Source organism: Lemur catta, chromosome 7, assembly GCF_020740605.2.
Source record: "Lemur catta isolate mLemCat1 chromosome 7, mLemCat1.pri, whole genome shotgun sequence".
Taxonomy (NCBI): domain Eukaryota; kingdom Metazoa; phylum Chordata; class Mammalia; order Primates; family Lemuridae; genus Lemur; species Lemur catta.
In genome coordinates, this window is record NC_059134.1 from 93,487,000 (window position 1) to 93,505,243 (window position 18,244).

Consider the following 18,244-nt stretch of genomic DNA (forward strand, 5'->3'; position numbering starts at 1 on the left):
AATGAAAGTGAAAGAGAGGTGGGGCGGGGGCGAGGCCTGTCGGTGGCCCACTTGCCCTGTGGCCTTGAGCACGCCCCCTCCCCCAGGCCTCGGCTGCTTTCCCGGCTTAGGGAGACCGGGTGAGGTGGGGCCCGAGGCCCCGGGGTCAGAGGGGGTGGGTATCTCAGCGGCCGCAGAGGCCGGGTCTGGAACTTCTCAGACGGCTGTTGTCAAGCTCCAAGCTTCACCCATTCCAGGCTGCGGGCTCCTCCCCCACGCCCCCCGCCGCCCCTCCACCCTGCGCTCCAAGAAAGCGCTGGCGCCCTCTGCACCCCACCCCAGCCCCCGGCTTTCTCCGGGGCTCCGGGTCCCAAGCTCCCCCCAACGCAGCAGAGCATCTCCCTCCCCACTGGATGCAAAGACCCGAGGGGACGCTGGGGGGCCAAGTAGGCCGTGGGAGGTGACGCGGGGCCCCGACAGGGTGAGACTGGCACCGGGGACTCGCGGGCACTGGGCCTGTGACCCGCCGGGACTCGGTGCCCCTTCTGGTCCCTATCTAAGGCTCCGCTGCAGGCCAGGGGAGCTGCGGCCCAAAAGCGGCCCGGGCCGCTGCCGTCCGCAGGGAAAGGGGACAGTCCGGGACTAGGGGCAGAGGGCGGGAGCCGCGGGAGCCCGAGACTGGGCCGGGCAGCGTGTGCTGAGCCGGGACGGAGGCCTGGGCCCGGAGAGCTGGGCTCAGACGATGGGCCGCCAGGAGAACCCGGGTCCCGAGGGCGGGGGCACCGGCGGAGCGAGGCGCCCAGAAGCCGGAGCAGAAGCGCCGGGGGCGCGGGGCGGGGGCGGAGGCGGAGACGCCCGGGTCGGGGGGCGGCACGGGATTGAGGGGAGGGGGGCGGGGCGGGCCCTTGCTGGGGTGGGGGGCGGAGAAGGGGCGGGGGCCCATGTGACCGGCTCAGACCGGTTCTGGAGACAAAAGGGGCCGCGGCGGCCGGAGCGGGACGGGCCCGGCGCGGGAGGGAGCGAAGCACCGCGGGCAGCGAGCGAGTGAGCGCGCGGGGCGGCGGAGGGCGCGCGGCTGCCCCTTGCCCGCCCGGCCACTGCCGACCCGGGCCTGGAGGCGGGGGTGGGGAGCTGAGCTGCGTCCTGGGCTCCAGGCATCCCCCAGGGAGACACCTCCCGGCGGGGCGCCCCAACTAGCGGCGAGGGGCCGCCCCCTTAGCGGTCCGACTCGGGCCTGGAAAATGGAGCGAGCTGGGGTGGGAAGTCCGGGCACGCGGCCCCCAGTGGGGAAGGGGACGGGCTAGGGACTCTGACCCGTGCTCTCCCCCCAGGATGCAGCACCGAGGCTTCCTCCTCCTCGCCCTCCTCGCCCTGCTGGCGCTCACCTCCGCGGTGGCCAAAAAGAAAGGTGATGGGGGGCTGCTTGAAGGAGGGCTGGGGACGGGCAGGTGAGGCCCGGAGCCCGGAACCCCAGGAAGGCGGTCCCTAGGGCGTCTCCCCGCGCCCACCTCGGGTCCTGAGCTCTGTTCCCCATGCTTTGTAGACAAGGTGAAGAAGGGCGGCCCCGGGAGCGAGTGCGCGGAGTGGACCTGGGGGCCCTGCACCCCCAGCAGCAAGGACTGCGGCGTGGGGTTCCGCGAGGGCACCTGCGGGACCCAGACCCAGCGCAGCCGGTGCAGGGTGCCCTGCAACTGGAAGAAAGAGTTTGGAGGTGAGGTGGGGCGCAGGCGGAGGGCAGGAGAGGGGCCACAGCCCCACGGGAACCTGGGCAGACATGTGGAGGGAGGCCACAGGCCGCCGGCCTCTGACGGGGCCACTCTTCCACCAGCCGACTGCAAGTACAAGTTTGAGAGCTGGGGGGCGTGTGATGGGGGCACAGGCACCAAAGTCCGCCAAGGCACCCTGAAGAAGGCGCGCTACAATGCCCAGTGCCAGGAGACCATCCGCGTGACCAAGCCCTGCACCCCCAAGACCAAAGCCAAGGCCAAAGGTCAGCAAGGGGAGGCATGAGGGGATTGTCACAAAGGGCTGCCCCCCACCTGCGAGGGGAATGGTTAAAACTGAAGTTTCCCGTCCTGGCCAGTGACTTCTTGACATCACTCCAGTCTGTGGAAAAATCTTAGAGGGGTCCACATGCAAGAGGGTGACCCACACAACGTGCTCTGGAGAGAAATCCTCTCTGGCCCAAGGAGGGACACACTCAGACTGTTCTGTTGGAGCATTTGGCGTAAGAGCCAGGAAAATTGTCCTGGAAGGGCTTGCCTTTGTCAGCTCTCCAGCAGAAGGGCACATTTGGTCCCCTCTGCCCTTTCTAGAACAGGAAAGATTTCACTGCTGCCTCACCTAGCTCATTCCTGACTTAGCCCAGAGAGGCCAACAGGGCAGAGTTGAATCTGCCTGCCTCTCAGGTGAGGGGCCTGAGGCTGTTCAGCCTGTTGTGGCCAGGACTGGGACTGGGAACTTGAAGGTTTTCTCATCTCAAGTGAAAATAGGAACCTGGGGGCCTTGAGAATGTCCAGCACCATAATGGCTGCCCCAGCCCACCTGCTTCTGGGTCAGCTGATCAAAGACCACTAGGAGTAGAATTTTCTTCTCTTTAAGTTAGTGTTTGTGTAGTGGGAGTCTCCACTGGGTCACCCTAACTGCTAATGTGGTATTTCTTCTTGTTTTACAGTCAAGAAAGGGAAGGGGAAGGACTAGAGACCAGGCCTGGATGCCAAGGAGCACCTGGCTTTACCTGGGGCCTGGCCCTGCCCTCCCTGCATGCCGGAGAAATGACCTACCAGTGCCTTTTGTCTACTCTTAGCTTTATCAATCATGCCCTGCCTCTTCCCACTCACTGCCCACCCCCAGCCCAAGTGCCCAGAGTGGGGAGGGGCAAGGGATTCTGGGAAGCTCGAGCCCCCCCAAGGGATTTCGTTCCCAGTACCCCCTTTTGTTCTTCCCCACAATGATACCATTACTAAGAAGCAAATAAACCAACTTCTTTTCCCAATAAAAGCTTTTGTTTTTTAATGTATAAAAGCCCCTTCCCAGGGAGTTTGCTGTGGAAATTTGTTTGGGGGTAGGAATGTGGGGAGAAAGATGGGGCTGTGGGGACTGGTGGGTTTAGGGGGGTCCAGGGCTTGGTGGTGAGTACTCCTAGAGCTCGTGGAAAAAGCCAAACATTTGTGAAAATTTCTTCCAGGGCTCAGGAAGGGTGCCCCCCATCAAGTCCCTAAGCCTTTTAGCCCTCATCCCTCGCAAGGACCTCACCAGGGCTGGGGAAGGGAACTGATGACTCACTGGAGCTGATGTGCCCATCTTGGTCTCACCCAGTCGAAGGTCTTTGGGTCCAACCCACCGCTAATCAGGAAGGTTCTGCCCACTGGGGAGTGTAGACACGGAGGCTGATTGCCCGCCTCACTGCCCCTACTGTCACTGAAGCCTGTACTGGTCAACAGGTTTACCCCTTTCCCCCCACCCTTGTGACCTGGGCCTCCTCCACCCAGCAGAGGCCAGAGGGGGAGAGGTTTGAGGAGGGTGGATGGGAACATTGTCCACCACAGCCCCACCCTGACTGTGACCTGGGACAAGCCCTCTCCTAGGGGAGGGGTCCTCCAGGACAAGGTGGACCGCTCGGCTCAGCCTGGAACCACAGAAGGCTAGACCTCAGTTCCTGAGTGTGAGTCCCTGACCTCCCAGCTGCCCCATCCTGAGGTGACAGGGGCAGTGCTGCAGGGGGTGGGGGGGCACAGCCTACTCTGCTTGGCCTCTGGCATGCCCACCCACACACCCATTCACCCAGAGCCTGGCTGAGTGGCTGCAGCAAGAGATTTCTGCCCCGGAGTGGGACATGGGGAGAGGGGGCTGAGCCTACATGCGGGGATGCAGGGGCAGAAAGCACCGATTACAGCAGAATGGGGGACCTCATCCTTCCACGCCCCTCCTGAGTCTCCTTCCCCAAGCGCTGGCCCCGAGCCTGGAACCCCAGGAAGGCGGTCCCTTTGCTCCTCTGAAGGAGGCCCTGGGCTTCGGCTCCCCTCCAGATGTCCATTCTTTCAGCTATGCTGATGGTTGGTCACAGTGGGGCAGATGCCCAGCCAGGCTAGTGCCCCCAGCCCCCTGAAGCAGGGCGACAGAGATGGGCCAGGCGGTCCCAGTTCAGAGCTGCCTCAGCCTGAGCACAGATCTGGTCTCTGAATCCAGCCAGAGCCTCTTGAGCCCCACGGGGCCTTGGAGACCTCGGTTCTCCTCTTCAGCAAACATGAACACAGAGTGGTGCCACCAACTCTTCCCCCACAGCCTGTGAGCCATGTGGTCCCCCAGCGCACACACTCGACACCAGCACCTCCTAGGGCACCCCTGCTGCCTACCTGGCAGTGCCAATGTTACGATACTGGCATAGCAGCAGGTGCCGGAAGGTCTTTTTAAAGGTGGCATTGCAGAGAGCGTAGCAGGCAGGGTTGATGGTGCTGTTCACATAGCAGAGCCAGTAGCCGATGGACCACACCGTGTCAGGGATGCAGCTCTGGCAGAAGGTGTTCACCAGGACCATGACGTTGTAGGGTGTCCAGGTGAGGATGAAGGCTAGCAGAATGGCAAAGATGGTCCGGGTCACCTTGCGCTCCCGGGCTGCCATCTGCCGCTTCTTTCGCACCTGGTTGCGAGCAATGCTGGCAAACTTGCGGGCCACGTTGGCCGCAGGACGCATGCCAGCTGGCGTGGCAGGCACAATCTCGATGGCTGTCACACACTCATTGCCCGTCTGCTTCGTCACGATCTGGATCTTGGACCATTTTGAGGCCGGGTTGAGGGCCCGTGGCTGCAGGGGAGGGGCAGACATGGCCGGTGTGGTGGCCTCTGTGGTCGACAGCTCTGTGGGTGGTCGCTCCTTGGTGTTCTGTGTGGCACTGCCTGAGCTGGACTCATTGGAAGTGTCCTTGTCGGCCACTGGGCGTGGCGGTGGGGGCAGGGCCGGCGGAGGGGCCTCTTCCAGCTTCCCGTTGCGCAGCTCTTCCCGGGCGGCTTCTCCTGGCGGGGGTTTCTTGACGCTCTGCTTCATCAGGGGGCTCTTGAGGAAGGCCAGGGTCTTGGCCTTCTTCTCCTTTGGGCCTTCGGGCCGGTGCTTGTGGACCCGGCTGCGGCTGGCCAGGGAGATGTGAATGTAGAGCACCGTCATGATGATCACGGGCAGGTAGAAGGCAGCGATGGCTGTGCCAAAGGTCACGGCCGGGTTGGACAGGAACTGGATGAAGCACTGGTTGTCAGGCACTGTCCGCTTGCCCACCACAAACTGCCAGAACAAGATGGCAGGCGCCCAGAGAACGAAGGACAGGACCCAGGCAGCGGCAATCATGAGGCCTGCCATCTTGGTGGTGCGCCGGGCAGGGTAGGTGAGGGGCTTGGTGACGCAGAAGTAGCGGTCAAAGCTGATAATGAGAAGGTTCATGACTGAGGCATTGCTCACCACGTAGTCCAGGGCCAGCCACAGGTCACAGACCACGGCGCCCAGGGGCCAGTAGCCCTTGATGATGTACACGGTGTAGAGGTTCATGGAGAAAGCGCCTATGATGAGATCGGCGCAGGCCAGGCTGAACAGGAAGTAGTTGTTGACTGTCTGAAGCTGCCTGTTGACCTTGATGGACAGCATCACCAGGATGTTGCCGACGACAGTGACCAGGCTCAGCGAGCCTGTCACGGTGGCGATGAAGACCATCTCCACTGTCTCGTAGCGGTTGTGGCTTGACGTGACCAGGCGCACGGACTGGTTGCCCGAGCTGCCGTTGACTGGCGTGAAGTTGGCCATGCTGGTCAGCGTGGTGGACGGCAGCGTCTGGTGGGGGAAGGAGAGAAAAGGGGTGAGCTGCTGAAGAGGATAGAGGGGTGCTGTGCAGGTAGTCTGGGGTCGAGGTGACAGGGGATCATCATCTGGCAGACTTGAGAGAACTCTGTCCCATCCTCCCTCATTCGTTCATTCATTCAACATTTATTGAGGGCCTACTATGTGCCAAGCACTGCTTTAGGTGCTGGGGCTGCAGAAGTGCACGAGAGACACACGATCCCCATCTTATGGGGGGAGACAGGCAAACACGTGTGCAACAAAAAGAGCACTAGGAAGAGAGAAGGCAGGGTGACGGCTGATGAGTCAGAAGACAGAACGGCGATGCCTCCTGGCTGGGTGATCAGGGAAGGCCTCGCGCAGCAGGTCATCTGGGTGATGAGGAGGAGGCAGCCACATGACAAGCTGCAGAGTGTGGTCCCACCAAGGGCAAGGGCAAGAGCAAAGGCCCAGAGGCACGTGCAAGGCCTGGGCAGGGGCCAGTGTGGGTGGAGCCCGGGGGAGGCGGAGGGGAGCGGTGGACCCAGAGGCCCCCGGCATGTGAGAGGTGCCCATCCATTCACCCACTCTGTCATTCTCAACATGTCCCCAGGGGACCTGCTCTCCAGTCCCTACAAAAGGCTCTGGAGACAAAGTCTATACTAGCAGCTAACATGTATCATCTACTAAGTGCTGGCACTTTCCACACTTTTCATAGCATTAACTCATTTCATCCTCAGAACAAACTTGTGAGGTTGATACTGTTATTATTATTATTTTTTTAACTACTTACAGATGAGGAAGCTGAGGCACAGAGATGTTAAATAACCTGACCAAGGTTCCACAGCTCTTGACATCACATTGCTGCTGGGGATAAGTATGTGGCAAGAGAGGGGGGTGGCGTGGAGCTGGCACCTCAAGGACGAGTAGAGGAGAGTCCCTTGCGGGAGAGGCTCAGGGAGGGACCTGCCGCTGTGGCATCCCCTTTCCTGGGCCCTCAGCTCCAGCGTCAGGCCATGGGACTGGGGCAGCGGAGTGTAGGGGCAGCTGGGGGAGGTCAGCTCTGGGGAGGGGACTGAGACCCCTGAGGCCCAACCAGGAACCCATCGTGAAAGGATTGTCCCAGAGGGCAGAGAAGGGCTGCCGGGGAGCCTGTGGGCAGCCCCTAAGCGTATCCCTGCCCTCCTCAGGGGGGTCCCCCGGCACAAGGCCCCTCTGCAGCCTGCCCTCCCTCCCACCTGGGCTGCTCGCCAGCTCTCCTACCCCTCTTCCTCTTCCCTACATGTGAGGGAGGCCCACGCCACGCTCGGTGCCAGGGCAGCCGCTCAGCTCAGCCTCCTTCACACCCGCCAACACACACCCCGCTCCACATACGCACACGGGCCCATCGCAGCCACGCCAGCCCAGCAGGCATGGTCGCAGACATACGCAGCTCTGTGCGTCTGTGTGTGACAGGGAGGGCCCCGCAGCCCCGTGTGGAGGAAGGAGCAGGAACCTGCAGCCTGGGCTCTAGCTGTGTGGCCTGACACAAGCCACCTGACCTTCCTGCACCGCCTTCTCATTTGCAAAATAGAGAGGACCCTGTCTCCGGATGGCCACCACAGCAGCTCCAGGGAGCGCACTGATTCCTAGATCCCTGCACCTAAACAGGAAAATGCTCTGGAGGCTGGGGCCAAGTGCCAGGGTGACCCTCCCAAGTCTGACCCTGGTCCCCCAGCTCCACCATCTCAGACCCAGCCTCCTGGCCTGATAGTTCAAGTTCTCCTGCTCTAAATCCTTGGTTCATAGGAAGAGAGAAGCTGAGAGCAGGTGGTGCCACCCCCCAAGGTCAAACAGTGAGTCAAGGGCAAAGACCAGATACCACCCTCTCTCAGGGCCTCTGACAGCCCCGTTCAGCTCTGGAGAGCCTCTGAAGTGGAAGCTGAGCTATCACCCTCTGAGCTGGGAAGACAGTCGCCCCCAGCGGAGAGGCTGCCCTCCTCCACCGGCCCGCAGGCGCGCAGGCAGGGACAGGGTGGACAGGAGTGATGAGCCAGCCCCAAGGGAACTCTCACTTTAGCCTCCCAGGGCCAGGACACAGGCAGGTAGGATAATAACAAATGGTCGAGAGGTGCTAAATAAGAAAACATAATAGCTCTTGTTTATTGAGTGTTAACTATGAATAAGGAATCTCTCTGAGCCTTTGATATAGATTATCTGGTTTAATCCTTACAACAGCCTGAAAAGGTAGGTACTATTAGTATCCTCATTTTACAGATGTAAATATACTCTTACAGATGAAGATGGTGTTAATTAACTTGCCCAAAGTCACCCCAGGGGCAAGGGTTAGAACCCAGGGGCAGCCCTCTTAACTCCAAGGTGCTACTGCTCAGAGAGGCCTCTGCTCTCCCCTGCCCGCAAAACCACGCGACTGGGGACCATCAAGCGAGGCTTGCGTAGGATCCCCTCCCAATTCCTGCTGGCTCCCCGAGTTAAGTTTCCCCAGAAGGGACCTCTGAGCCGGGACAATTGGATGGCTGGTGGTTTAAGTCCTGCTCTTAAGGCCTGTTTGAGGGAGCTGCCAGTTGCAGACAGAGCGAGGCTCGGTGTCTCCCCGACCCCGCCTCTCTGGAGTTTTCCGAGTCACCCGCAAACATTCCGACCGCAAGCCCCTCCGGCGCCTTTCCCTGGAATTCAGGCGTGCCTGGGATCTGGGGAGGCGAGCACCCTCCGCCAGAGGCTGCGCGCACCGCTAGATGGCAATGTCGGTCCCTGGGTGCCCGCTCGGGACCCGGAGCGTGCGGTCGCTGTCCGCCAGCGCCCTCAACTCTCACGCGACTGCGAACACTCAGGAGCCCCCATATAGAGCCTCCCGAGGGAGGGACGTGGGGCCCCCTCTCCAGGCTCCGCCAGACACCGCCCCGGAGCTGCCCTCGGCTTCGCGCGGGGTTCAAGGGTGGCAAAGTTAAGGGCGCCCGGATTCCACCCGGCATCCGGCGAGGAACGTGTGGGTGGGAACGCGAGTGCGAGTTCTGTTTGTGTGTGATTACGGGGGAGCGCGAGTAGACGCTAGTAGCTGCCTGCATGTGTGTGCGCACCGCCACGCCTGGATACCAGTGCGCCCGTGAGCGCGTGAGCATGCCGCGCCATGTGGACACGTGCATGTGCATGCGTGTGCGTGCCTGGGGTGCTGTGGCCTGGAGGATGCACACGGTTCCGGTGTCTCTGGACCTGTGAACTTGTGTTCACGACAAATGTAGGGCCGGTAGTGGGCGACGGGTCACATTTCAAACGCCCCAGCCGGGAGACCCAGCCTAGACCTTAGCTGTCTGCCTGAGCTCAGAGAGGGTCGGGCCACAAGCCGGCGTCCCGATCTCGCCTGGCCGTGAGGAAAGGTCGCAGGGGCAAGACGAGGAGGGCTTACACTACGGGCTGCGACGGGCCCCCTGATTTTGGGACACCGTCTTAGCCCGGCGCCCAGAGGTGTCTGAGTCCTCAAAGATGGGGCGCAGAGTCCCAGCCTGGGACTGACTTCTGTCGAGGGCCGCTGCGAGAATCGCCCAACCCGGCCTCGAGTAACACCCGGCTGGACTCAGGACGCCCTGCGGCGTGTTATCGCCAAAAGCCTCCGGGTCTCCGGGCGAGAGGGCACCGGCAGTACGCCCATAACGCGGCGGCCGGGACCGGCCTGGGTCAGGCGAGTGTAAGGTTCTCCGCCTCCACTCCTCACCCTGCACTCTCCCCCGGAGGCATTGTCTAGCCCCAGCCGCCAAAGTGGGCACCGGGTTTCTCCCACTGGGGTCGGCCCGGGTCGAGGGCCGGGTTCGGGCTTACCCCTGGGCCCACCTGAAGGCTTATCCGCGTCTCCGCGGTGGTCGAGGGGGCCCTGGCTCTCCGGGGGCCCGTCCTCCCTCTACCCCTCTGGCACGCAGTTCCTGTAGCCTCTGGGCGTGGGCACCGCGCTTTCCCGAGTCCTCGACCCCTCCCTTCCCCGGACGAGACAAGAGGGGATGCTCCGGCTGCCTGCGGGGTGGTTTGGGGCGTAGGTCCTCGATTTTTAGGCGTTCACTCCAGAGCTCTGGGAAGACTGTGGCCTCTAGATCTGTCCCCGGGGCGGGAGAGGAGACTCCAGAGTTCAGGGGAGGAAGAGGGACGCAGTGAGATTAGGAACCGACATTGTGCCCGACACTTCCGCGGCGGGGCCGGGAGTGGGGGTTGGGGGCTTGGACAAGCTGGATCGCCCAGGCTCGCAGCAAAGGCAACGGCGGGGGGTAGTCCTGGAGTGGGGGAGGGGTGCTGGGAATGGGCAGGGGTGTTTTCCGTCGGGGCTCAAGGTCGTTGATGGAGGACTCCATGGGCCGGAGTGGGCTGGCAGCGCGGGGGAGAGAGGGAAGGAGGGCGGGGAGACGGGCGGGAAAAAGGCTCTTTGGGGCCCCAGTGCCCGGCACCCTGCAGAGCTGCCGGTGGGAGGGCTGGAATGCGGGGTCCCGCCCCCGACGGCTGCCCCTGGCTCCGTGGGTGCTGTGAGCAGGCACTCCCCACCCACGACCTCCCGAATGCCCATCCCTTCCCGGAAGCGCACCTGGAGAAGCCTCGGAGAGACCCCGGGCCTTTCTCCCAGCGGGGTCCCTCACCCCCGGGCCCTCGGCCGCTCCCGGCACCGCGCTCTCCCCTGAAGAGGTCTGGTGCCCTGTCCCAGCAGCACCCACCTCTGGGGAGCCTCAGAGGGTCCCAGAGACCCAGGTCTTTCTCTTCCAACCGAGCCCCCCGCCCCCGCGCCGCCGCGGAGTCACTTACCCTCCGCCTCTGCCCCGCTCCCCTTGCGCCGGACAGACGGCGGGACAGGAGGGAGGCCCCGCGGGCCGGCGGGGCAGGCGGCCGGGCCGTGGGCCGGGGGCGGGTACGGGGTGCCGAGGGGCGGCCCCTGCTCCGCCCGCAGCTCCGGGCGCTGTGGCTCCGACTCGCGCTCACGCTCGCACTTTTCCCCGAGCCGCGTGATGTCACGGGGAAGCAGCCAATCGTGGTGGGGCCGCGCCGCCCGCCCCGGGCCGGTCACCCAGCGGCGACGCGCGGGGTCACCACCCGGGGCGTCGGAGACCCCGGCGGCTCGCGCTCCTACCTGGAGCCGGCCAGCAGTTCCCAGCTCTGGCACTGAGAGGGCACCGCCCACAGTTGCCGGTGCTGGTTAGCAGGGGGCGCTGCCCTCCGGGGGGTGGGGGTGTCCACGTTGTCATGGGGACGCGGCGCCCCCTCGCGGGCTGGGGAGGGAGCTGGCAGCCGGGTCTGGCTGCGCTCCTGCCTCCGCCCTGACCACGCACCCCGGACCCCGAGGTGTATCCTCGCCTGTCCGGGACCTCACGCCCCTGCATGGCCCCGCTCGCGGTCTGACCGCTGAGGCGCGAGTGCTTGGCCCCAGCAGGAGGTTACGGGAGGGTGGTGTGGGCTCTGCCACCGCGGTTCCGTCGGGGCAGAGGGCTGGGAGTTTCCAGCCTTGGGGCTGCGTGTTGGCCACCCGGCAGCCCAGAGGAGGGGCGCCGTCGGGGCCTGGGAAAGCACAGGAGAGGAGCCTGGCGGGGTCGGCCAGGGAGAGAAGAGCCCGCCCATCGCAGACAATGCGCCCCACCCGCTCGGTTCCCGGCTCCCGCGCTCGGGGCCCGGGAAGGGGCGCGCACCGGGTCTCCCAGGTCCGCGATGGGACGCGCCGCCCATCCAGCCTGGAGAGTGAGTTCACCGCTGGCTGTGGGGGAAACCAGGTGCCCAAGGTCACCTGGGGCGGCGCCCGGGACGAGACCCCAGAGAGCGAGCTACGAGACGCAGAGGTCTCTGAGAAACGCACTGGCTGGAGCCTCGAGACGCGGGGCCTTGTCTGCGCAGGGCGCAAAGTGGGGCGGCTTCAGCACCTCGGAGAGCTCCACCTCGGCCTTGGCGGGGTGGCCTCGGCTCAGCCCGACCCGGCACCGGCGCGGCCTCCGTCCGAGACAGCCAGCCCTTCCTGGGGCCCGCCAGGGTCGGACGCGCCCCTCCGCACCCGGGCCCCGGGGCCTGTCACCCCACACTCTCAGCGCAAACACCCGATTAACCTTATGATGCTGGTTCCTCCTCTTGGGAAAACAACTCAGATCCTCTCCCCTCTCCACCCTCCCCCACGGGCCGGCGAGGGGCGGGAAGCGGGGGTGGCGTGTACGGGGAGGTGGGGCGGGGGCGACGGTGGAGAATAGGCAGGAGCCTGCTAGTCGAGAAGGGGAGGGGACCCAAGCAAGAGCCAGTACTGCGGGGTTCTCGGTGTGGGGTTCTCCATGCTGAACGTGGAGGCAGAGGTCGGGTCCCCAGTGCTCCCAGCGCCAGGGATGGGGCTGATCAGAGCTGGGAACTTCAGGGCTGGAGCTGGCTGGGCTAGAGTGAGAAGCCATCTTGCTTTACATGAGTAATCTGGTCTCGCATGATCAGAAAGAAATGCTGTTGTTCTTGCCCCACTTCACAGATGAGGAAAGTTGGTTCGGTCCTGTGCTTGTTGCACTTTGCCATATCCCTCCTAGGGTCCAGGAAAGGGTGGTGCTCCTAGGAGAGTCCAAGAGTGTGTGTCTGTGTGGGGAGGGGCAGATCCTTAAAACAGTCAGATGGGAAGACAAGCAAGACCAAGGACCGGAGGCCACAGCAATCAGAAATGCCTCCAACAACCGACTTGAGCTCTTCTTCTAGAAGCTGTCAGGCAAAGCCTCTTTAGTTTCTCCACAATCCCTGCTATGGGGTGGGGTTTTTGAGCCCCCCACCCCACCCCCTCAATCCCAGAATCCACAGTGGAACCCTGGAGAGCTAAGTTGGGAACCAGAGCCTTGGTTTAGTTTCTCTGTTCTGCCTTTGATCCAACTAGGTCCATAGACAAGTCAACAGAACTTCTCTGAACCTATTTCCTCATCTCCAAAAGGGATTGCCAATCTGCCCTGCCAACCCCACAAGCTTGGTGTGATGTGCAAGGGGCCCTGCAAAGGTGGTAGAGCCTACCACCAAGGAGGTTCTGTCACAGGGTTATTTAAGGGGTTGATGTTGAAAAGGGCCTCCAACATGGAGGGGCTGGGTCCATCCTTGGCCAGAGACAGCAAAGCAGGGCCAGGAGGGATGGAATTTGGACCACCTCATCCACAAGGCCTCATACTCTTTTTTCCTAAAGCAACAGAACAAGTCAGGGTTCCGTTTCTTCTACACCTTGTCTTCTTCCCATAAGAAATTATAGTGGCTGAGGGGTGTGCTCTGGAATCATATACGACCTGGGTTCAAACCCTGGCTCTACCAGTGGACTAGTATGGTCTGGGGGGTAACAGTAGTAACCACCTCAGAGGGTTTGGAAGAGGAGGATTAAGAGAGAGAATACACACTGAATCTTTGGCATGTGGTTTACACTTAAGAAATTAATAGTCCCCACTGTCAGACTTCCTCCTGGGGAGGGGAGTATGTAGGTGGAGGACAAAGGTTGCAGTGGAGCTTCCTTCTCCTTCTTAGCTTCTTCCTCTTAAAGGAAGCCTGCTCTAAGCACTCCTGTGCTCTCTGAGCTCGAATGATTCATGATTAGAGCAACAAGTAACTTTTAGGAGGTTGCGTAGTACAAACCCTGCATCCTAACAAGGGAAAGTGAAGCCCAGGAAAGGCAAGTGGCTTTGCCCAAAGTCACACAACTAGCTGATGTGTCTTTTAGTCCAGAGTCCACTGTTATATGTAATTTTCTAGAACATTTGAGTGTTCCTAACTGTATCACTCTTCAAGTTTTGTATTACTTCCTTGCCCACTTATCTTTTGGTTTTGTCTCTGTTGGAGCAGAACCTATAATTCTGCATGCCCCATAGCATCAGGGGCAGAGTTGGGCATATAACTCAAGTGTTTGTTGCTGGCAGAAAGCCCTGGGGTTGCTTTAATTTTCCTGTATAGCTAAGAGTTGGGGCAAATGTCCTTCTCCCACTTTTTAATTGGTTTGGAACTTTGAAGTAGCCAAGGCCCATAGATAGAGCAGGCCTTTCAGCTTCAGCCACTGTGTGGAACACACAGAAAAAGAGAGACTTGAGCAGCCAGCAAATGGCACCTTTGGAGGATACGTGCAGCCAAGACCAAGCTCCCTGTGCCTGGCCACCCAGACACCCGCTGTGGGCGGTTTCCCAGGACTGGAGGGGATCCAGCTTTTTGGCCAGTCACATCTTCACTCCAGGCCCATGGTCCCAGGTGGGAAGCATGTACAATGAGTGACCTTCCATCATGCATACACACACACCTGCCACCGGAAGGTGGCCCCAATCTGCAGCAGGCCCCTGGGAAGTGGGAAGTGTGGGGCACAGAGGAGTGGCATGAAGCAGGGGTGGCAGCCCTCACCCGATCAGCGCTGGCCAAGGGTCAGACAGGGCTCCCCAACTAGGACAGCAGCACCAGAGATGGTGCCTGGGAGAACCTGGGCCCAGCTCACGTCAATGCCCCCCACATCCCAATCACCACCCCTTCTCCATCCTCCATGGAAACAAACAGAGGAGCCTGGCGAGGGGCATGTCATCATTTTAATGATGTAGATCTTTGGTGTTTCCCTCATCAGCAGTAGACTATCCCCTCTCCTCCCACCACAATGTTTCTATGATGAGTTACAAACAGAAAGGAAATCACATTTTCATACTAAAAACAAAATGATCAGAGCCTTGATTTCTCCACTAGAAACTACACATACAGTTCAAGATTCCACATGCAACACCTTAAATCACAGACCAAGACCTCACACTCTGACCTGGAGCCCCATCCCCTCCCCAGCCTTGGGCTAGCTTTGGCCTAGGCTCAGGTAATACTGACACCCACAGGTGCTGCTGAGGGCCTTGGAGGGGAGGGAGGAGCTTGGTGGACAAGCCCTGGGGGTGGGCCAGCCTACACCCCCCACTCCTGAGTGAGGACCTGCCCACCGTCCCTTGACCCCATCCTGTATCAGGCAAGCAGGCTGCCCCCTTCACCTCACAGTTGTCCCCCATCAGTAAATGCAGGAAGTCCCTATGCTCAGGAATCTGGGAGCCTGGCCTGACCCTGGCTGTGGTTTCTGTGGGGCAAGATGATGAAGAGAGACTGAAGCTCTGGAAGGCTCAGAGCTGGAGATGGTTTCTGGGGGCCAGACCACTCCTCCTGTTTTTGGGCTCCAGGTGTCTCTGCCCACCCAACAGGTGGACAGAGAAAAGCTGCCCCATTGGCCTCTGTGCAGGATGGCTTGCCCAGATCTGGAAGACTCTTCACTCTTCTGGGGCTCTCTGTGCAGGGCTGAGTCCCTTGAGCCCATGTTTCTAGGAGAAAGGGGGGTTCGTGGCAGAGATACCCACTTGCTTCTCCATACACATTAAGCCCAGCAGTGTGGCTCTCCTGGGCTCCAGATCCTGGAAGGTTCCAGTCCCCTGAGGCAAGCCTTGCCCATCCGACTGCCTCATACCCACTGACTCTGACTCCTCTCGACCCCCACCCTCTTACTCCTCCTGTTCCCTGATGCAGCCAGCAACTCTTCCGCGTGTTCAGTTCCCAGTCAGCTGTGAGGTCCGGTTTCTGCTCAGCGGTTCGAGGGGAGGCACCAGAGCACACATTCGTCTCTACCTGTTCCGTGGCTCCCCACTGGGGCCTGCAGCTTCCCCCCTGCTGCTGCCGCCACCATCAGGAAGGTGGTTGTTATTGGTCAGGTCGCAATGCAGGGTTGGTCCCTCAGTGCTAGGAAGGGGGACAGGAATAGGGGAAGGGGAGGAAGAGGGCAGGGTTGGCTGGGGTGGCTCTCGCCCAGGGGTACCAGGCTGGTCCCAGGAGGCTGTCCGTTGGCTTAGGCCTCGCTCAGCCAGCTGCCCCGGTTCCGGGAGCAGTCCCCGAGAAGTGGAGGGCTTGGGCGAGGAGGTGCGGGTGGCACCCGGCTCGGTGCCCGTCTGGGAGCTGCGGTGAATGCGGTGGCTGACGATGATGTTGTTGCCGAAGCCCCCCATGGAGGCCATGGTGGTGCTCTGCTCCCGCTGCACCACGGCCGTCATGCCCCCCTCCGCCATCAGCCTCTGGATCCTGCTGAGGGCATCTTCCCCACCGGCACCGTACTCTGAGCCCTCACCTAGAAGGTACAAAGCAGAAGAGAGGGAATTAGCTGCCGGCCTGGGCCTCGGAGTCAGGCAGGCAGCCACGAGGAAGAGCTGGGAGATTCTAGATGAAAAGCAGGAATAAGAGGAGACCCAACTCTGTCATTGTGAAAACCAGTCTTGAAAGCTACACAAAACTCCCAAGATAATCATAAGTCAAAGTGTTACTGGTGGGGAAACTGAGACCTAGGATGGCGTATGGTGGCTAAAAGGCTATTCAGAAGGCAAGCGGTTGGCTTTAATTAACCCTTTCGGTGCCAGCGGCAGGCTCGTCTGAAAGAAGGCTGAGAAGGTGGGTCTGGAGAGATTGCTCTGCCTGTCCTCTCCCTGTCTCGGGCAGCTCAGTAGACCTCAGGCTGGGGGTCTGCTGCCCAGTCTTCGGGAGACACAGGGCACCCTACGGGTGTGGCCCAGAGGCAAACAGTCTGCTCTGCTTCATTTCAACGCTGTCTTCCCTCACTGTTGTGCTGTTTGTGTTATTTCCTACAAGCCCAGGAGGAAGCTTGAGTTTTTAACTGTCCCCTAGAACTGTTTCCTTCTCACTTCTCTCTTTACCCACCAGTCGTCACAAGTTATTGTACTTGCAGCTCTACGGAGGGGGAGAGGGCTCTGGGCACTCCCTTGTGTGGGAACAGACAAGACAGGCTCAAATCTCAGCTCTGCCACTCACTAGCCGGCTTCCCTTGAACAAATCCCTTAATACCCACCTTGCACAGTGCTGGGCAGAGGAAACGAGATAATGCACAGCCCAGGCCCTCGGTTGGCGGGGCTGCTGTGACTAACTTGGGTTCTGCAGCAATGGAGCTCTGTCCTGAGGGACTCCCCTCCTGCCTGGCACTCAACGCTCAGCGCTCTGCAGGGGGAGAACCAGGCCAACCTGGTGGGCAACTGTGAGCACGCCTCCCGGGCTGCCAGCGATGGCCCCACTGAACTACTGATTTGTTTCCTTTGGCTACTTGCTGGCCAGTTTGGGATTTTACAGTTTTGGGGTTATGATGTTGAGTTTTCTTTCTTTTGGGGGTACTTGTTGCCACCAGCTATTTTTACAAGACTTTCTTTGCTCCCCCAACCTCCTGCAGTCCCTTCTCTCTGCTTGCCTCCTTAGAGCTCGATTTCCAGGCCAGTGTCATAGTTTAGCAGTGTCTAAGGCTTCCCTGGATCTCTCTCCCTTCTCGTTAGTGCTTGGCAGCCTCCTGCTACTAGTTCCTTCTCCAGGTCTTCAACAATTCTCCTCAGCACTAAGCAGTGGAGGCACCACCTGGGCTTTAGCTTATGCCCAGCCTTCTTTCCTTGAGGTCCCCTGGTAAACTCTGCCCCACACCCCTCAAGGCAGCTGCCCTTACCCACCTCTTCCTAGGAAGCTTGGCTCCAGCTCCCAGGGCAGAAGGAAAGAAAACCCGAAGGGCTTCCAGAGTCCTGGGCCAACCCTGCCTTCTCTCAGGGGAAAGGCCTTCAAATAGTGGGACAAGGCTGTGAAGAAAGGTCAACCTAGGGCCTGGATGCCAGCATAGCTTCTACCCCGAGAGCCAAATGGCTGCCTGGGGAGGCCCCACGGGGCCCTCCCTGTGCTCACTGCAGCCTCCACTCTCTCTAAGAACGCCGTGCACTGGAGACCTCCCAGCCTGCTCTGGGGGGTGCGGTGGGCTGGCCAGCGGCCTGCTGGCACTGGAGCTCACTGTGCTGGGCTCTGTGCCTGGTGAACTATCAGCTCTTTTCAAGTAGATGGTTTCTAGGGACAGGACAGGCTGCCTTGGGGCCCTCAGGGAGCCCCGAGGGGCCTTCCCGGGCCTGGAGGAGGCCTGACCGCTAGCACTCAGGTCAGAGCCCTCGTGTCCTCTCCCACGGCTTGCGTTGGCCCTGGCCATGCCTCAGGACGACTGTGGCTGTGTGGCCTCACTGTTCTTCTTGCTTCCTGTCTCCTCCCTTTCCACGCGGTCTCCATGCTGCGCTATTACCATTCTGAGGAAGCTCTGATTAACTGAGCTCTGGCTAAGTCTATACCTGTTCAAAACCCCGCAGCTCTGAGACCCTCACAGTTGTCAACAACTCCTTTGCTTAACATCTGAATGCCCTCTGGCCAGGCCCTCACCACTTTCCTGACCCTGCTACTCTGCCCCCCTTCATGCACCAATAGCCCTTCCTAACGCAGACTCGGCCCTGCTCCCTGCTTGCACATACAGACATGCTGCGCACGCTCTCTGCTGTGCTCGCGCCCCATCTCCTCACGCCCCACATCTACTGAGTTTCGAGAGCCAGTGCAAATGCCGTCTCTTTCACCCAGTCTTCCGCGGGCCCCAGCAGGAAGGCTGCTCCTTCTCTGAGGCCTCCTGGTGCTCCACCTCTGATGGCTGCTACGTCTCTCTTCTGGGCTGCA

At 60.9% G+C, this 18,244-nt stretch overlaps 3 protein-coding genes across 9 annotated transcripts in view; 1 reads left to right on the plus strand and 2 right to left on the minus strand.

Moving 5' to 3' along the window:
* Nucleotides 1-29: 29 nt before the first annotated feature.
* On the plus strand, nt 30-2,972 carry MDK (midkine). Of its 3 annotated transcripts, none has more exons than XM_045557932.1 (5): nt 30-119; nt 1,311-1,387; nt 1,523-1,690; nt 1,808-1,969; nt 2,654-2,972. In XM_045557932.1, exons 2-5 carry the CDS (start codon nt 1,312-1,314, stop codon nt 2,677-2,679), a joined length of 432 nt encoding a protein of 143 aa, XP_045413888.1. In that variant the 5' UTR covers nt 30-119; nt 1,311; the 3' UTR covers nt 2,680-2,972. The 3 variants fall into 3 exon arrangements, with proteins under 3 accessions (XP_045413888.1, XP_045413889.1, XP_045413887.1); XM_045557933.1 differs by lacking the exon at nt 30-119 and adding an exon at nt 284-460; XM_045557931.1 differs by lacking the exon at nt 30-119 and adding an exon at nt 918-1,023.
* On the minus strand, nt 2,966-5,809 carry CHRM4 (cholinergic receptor muscarinic 4). The gene has a single exon (XM_045557930.1). It carries the CDS (start codon nt 5,765-5,767, stop codon nt 4,331-4,333), a length of 1,437 nt encoding a protein of 478 aa, XP_045413886.1. The 5' UTR covers nt 5,768-5,809; the 3' UTR covers nt 2,966-4,330.
* Nucleotides 5,810-14,274: 8,465 nt separating this feature from the next.
* The window catches only part of AMBRA1 (autophagy and beclin 1 regulator 1), a 175,906-nt gene continuing 171,936 nt past the window's right edge, over nt 14,275-18,244 (minus strand). For all 5 annotated transcript variants that reach the window (XM_045557939.1, XM_045557938.1, XM_045557937.1 and 2 more), the window contains one exon: nt 14,275-15,845. In XM_045557939.1, coding sequence (XP_045413895.1) covers nt 15,349-15,845 — 497 coding nt within the window. In that variant the 3' untranslated portion in view covers nt 14,275-15,348. The remainder of the gene's footprint in view (nt 15,846-18,244) is intronic.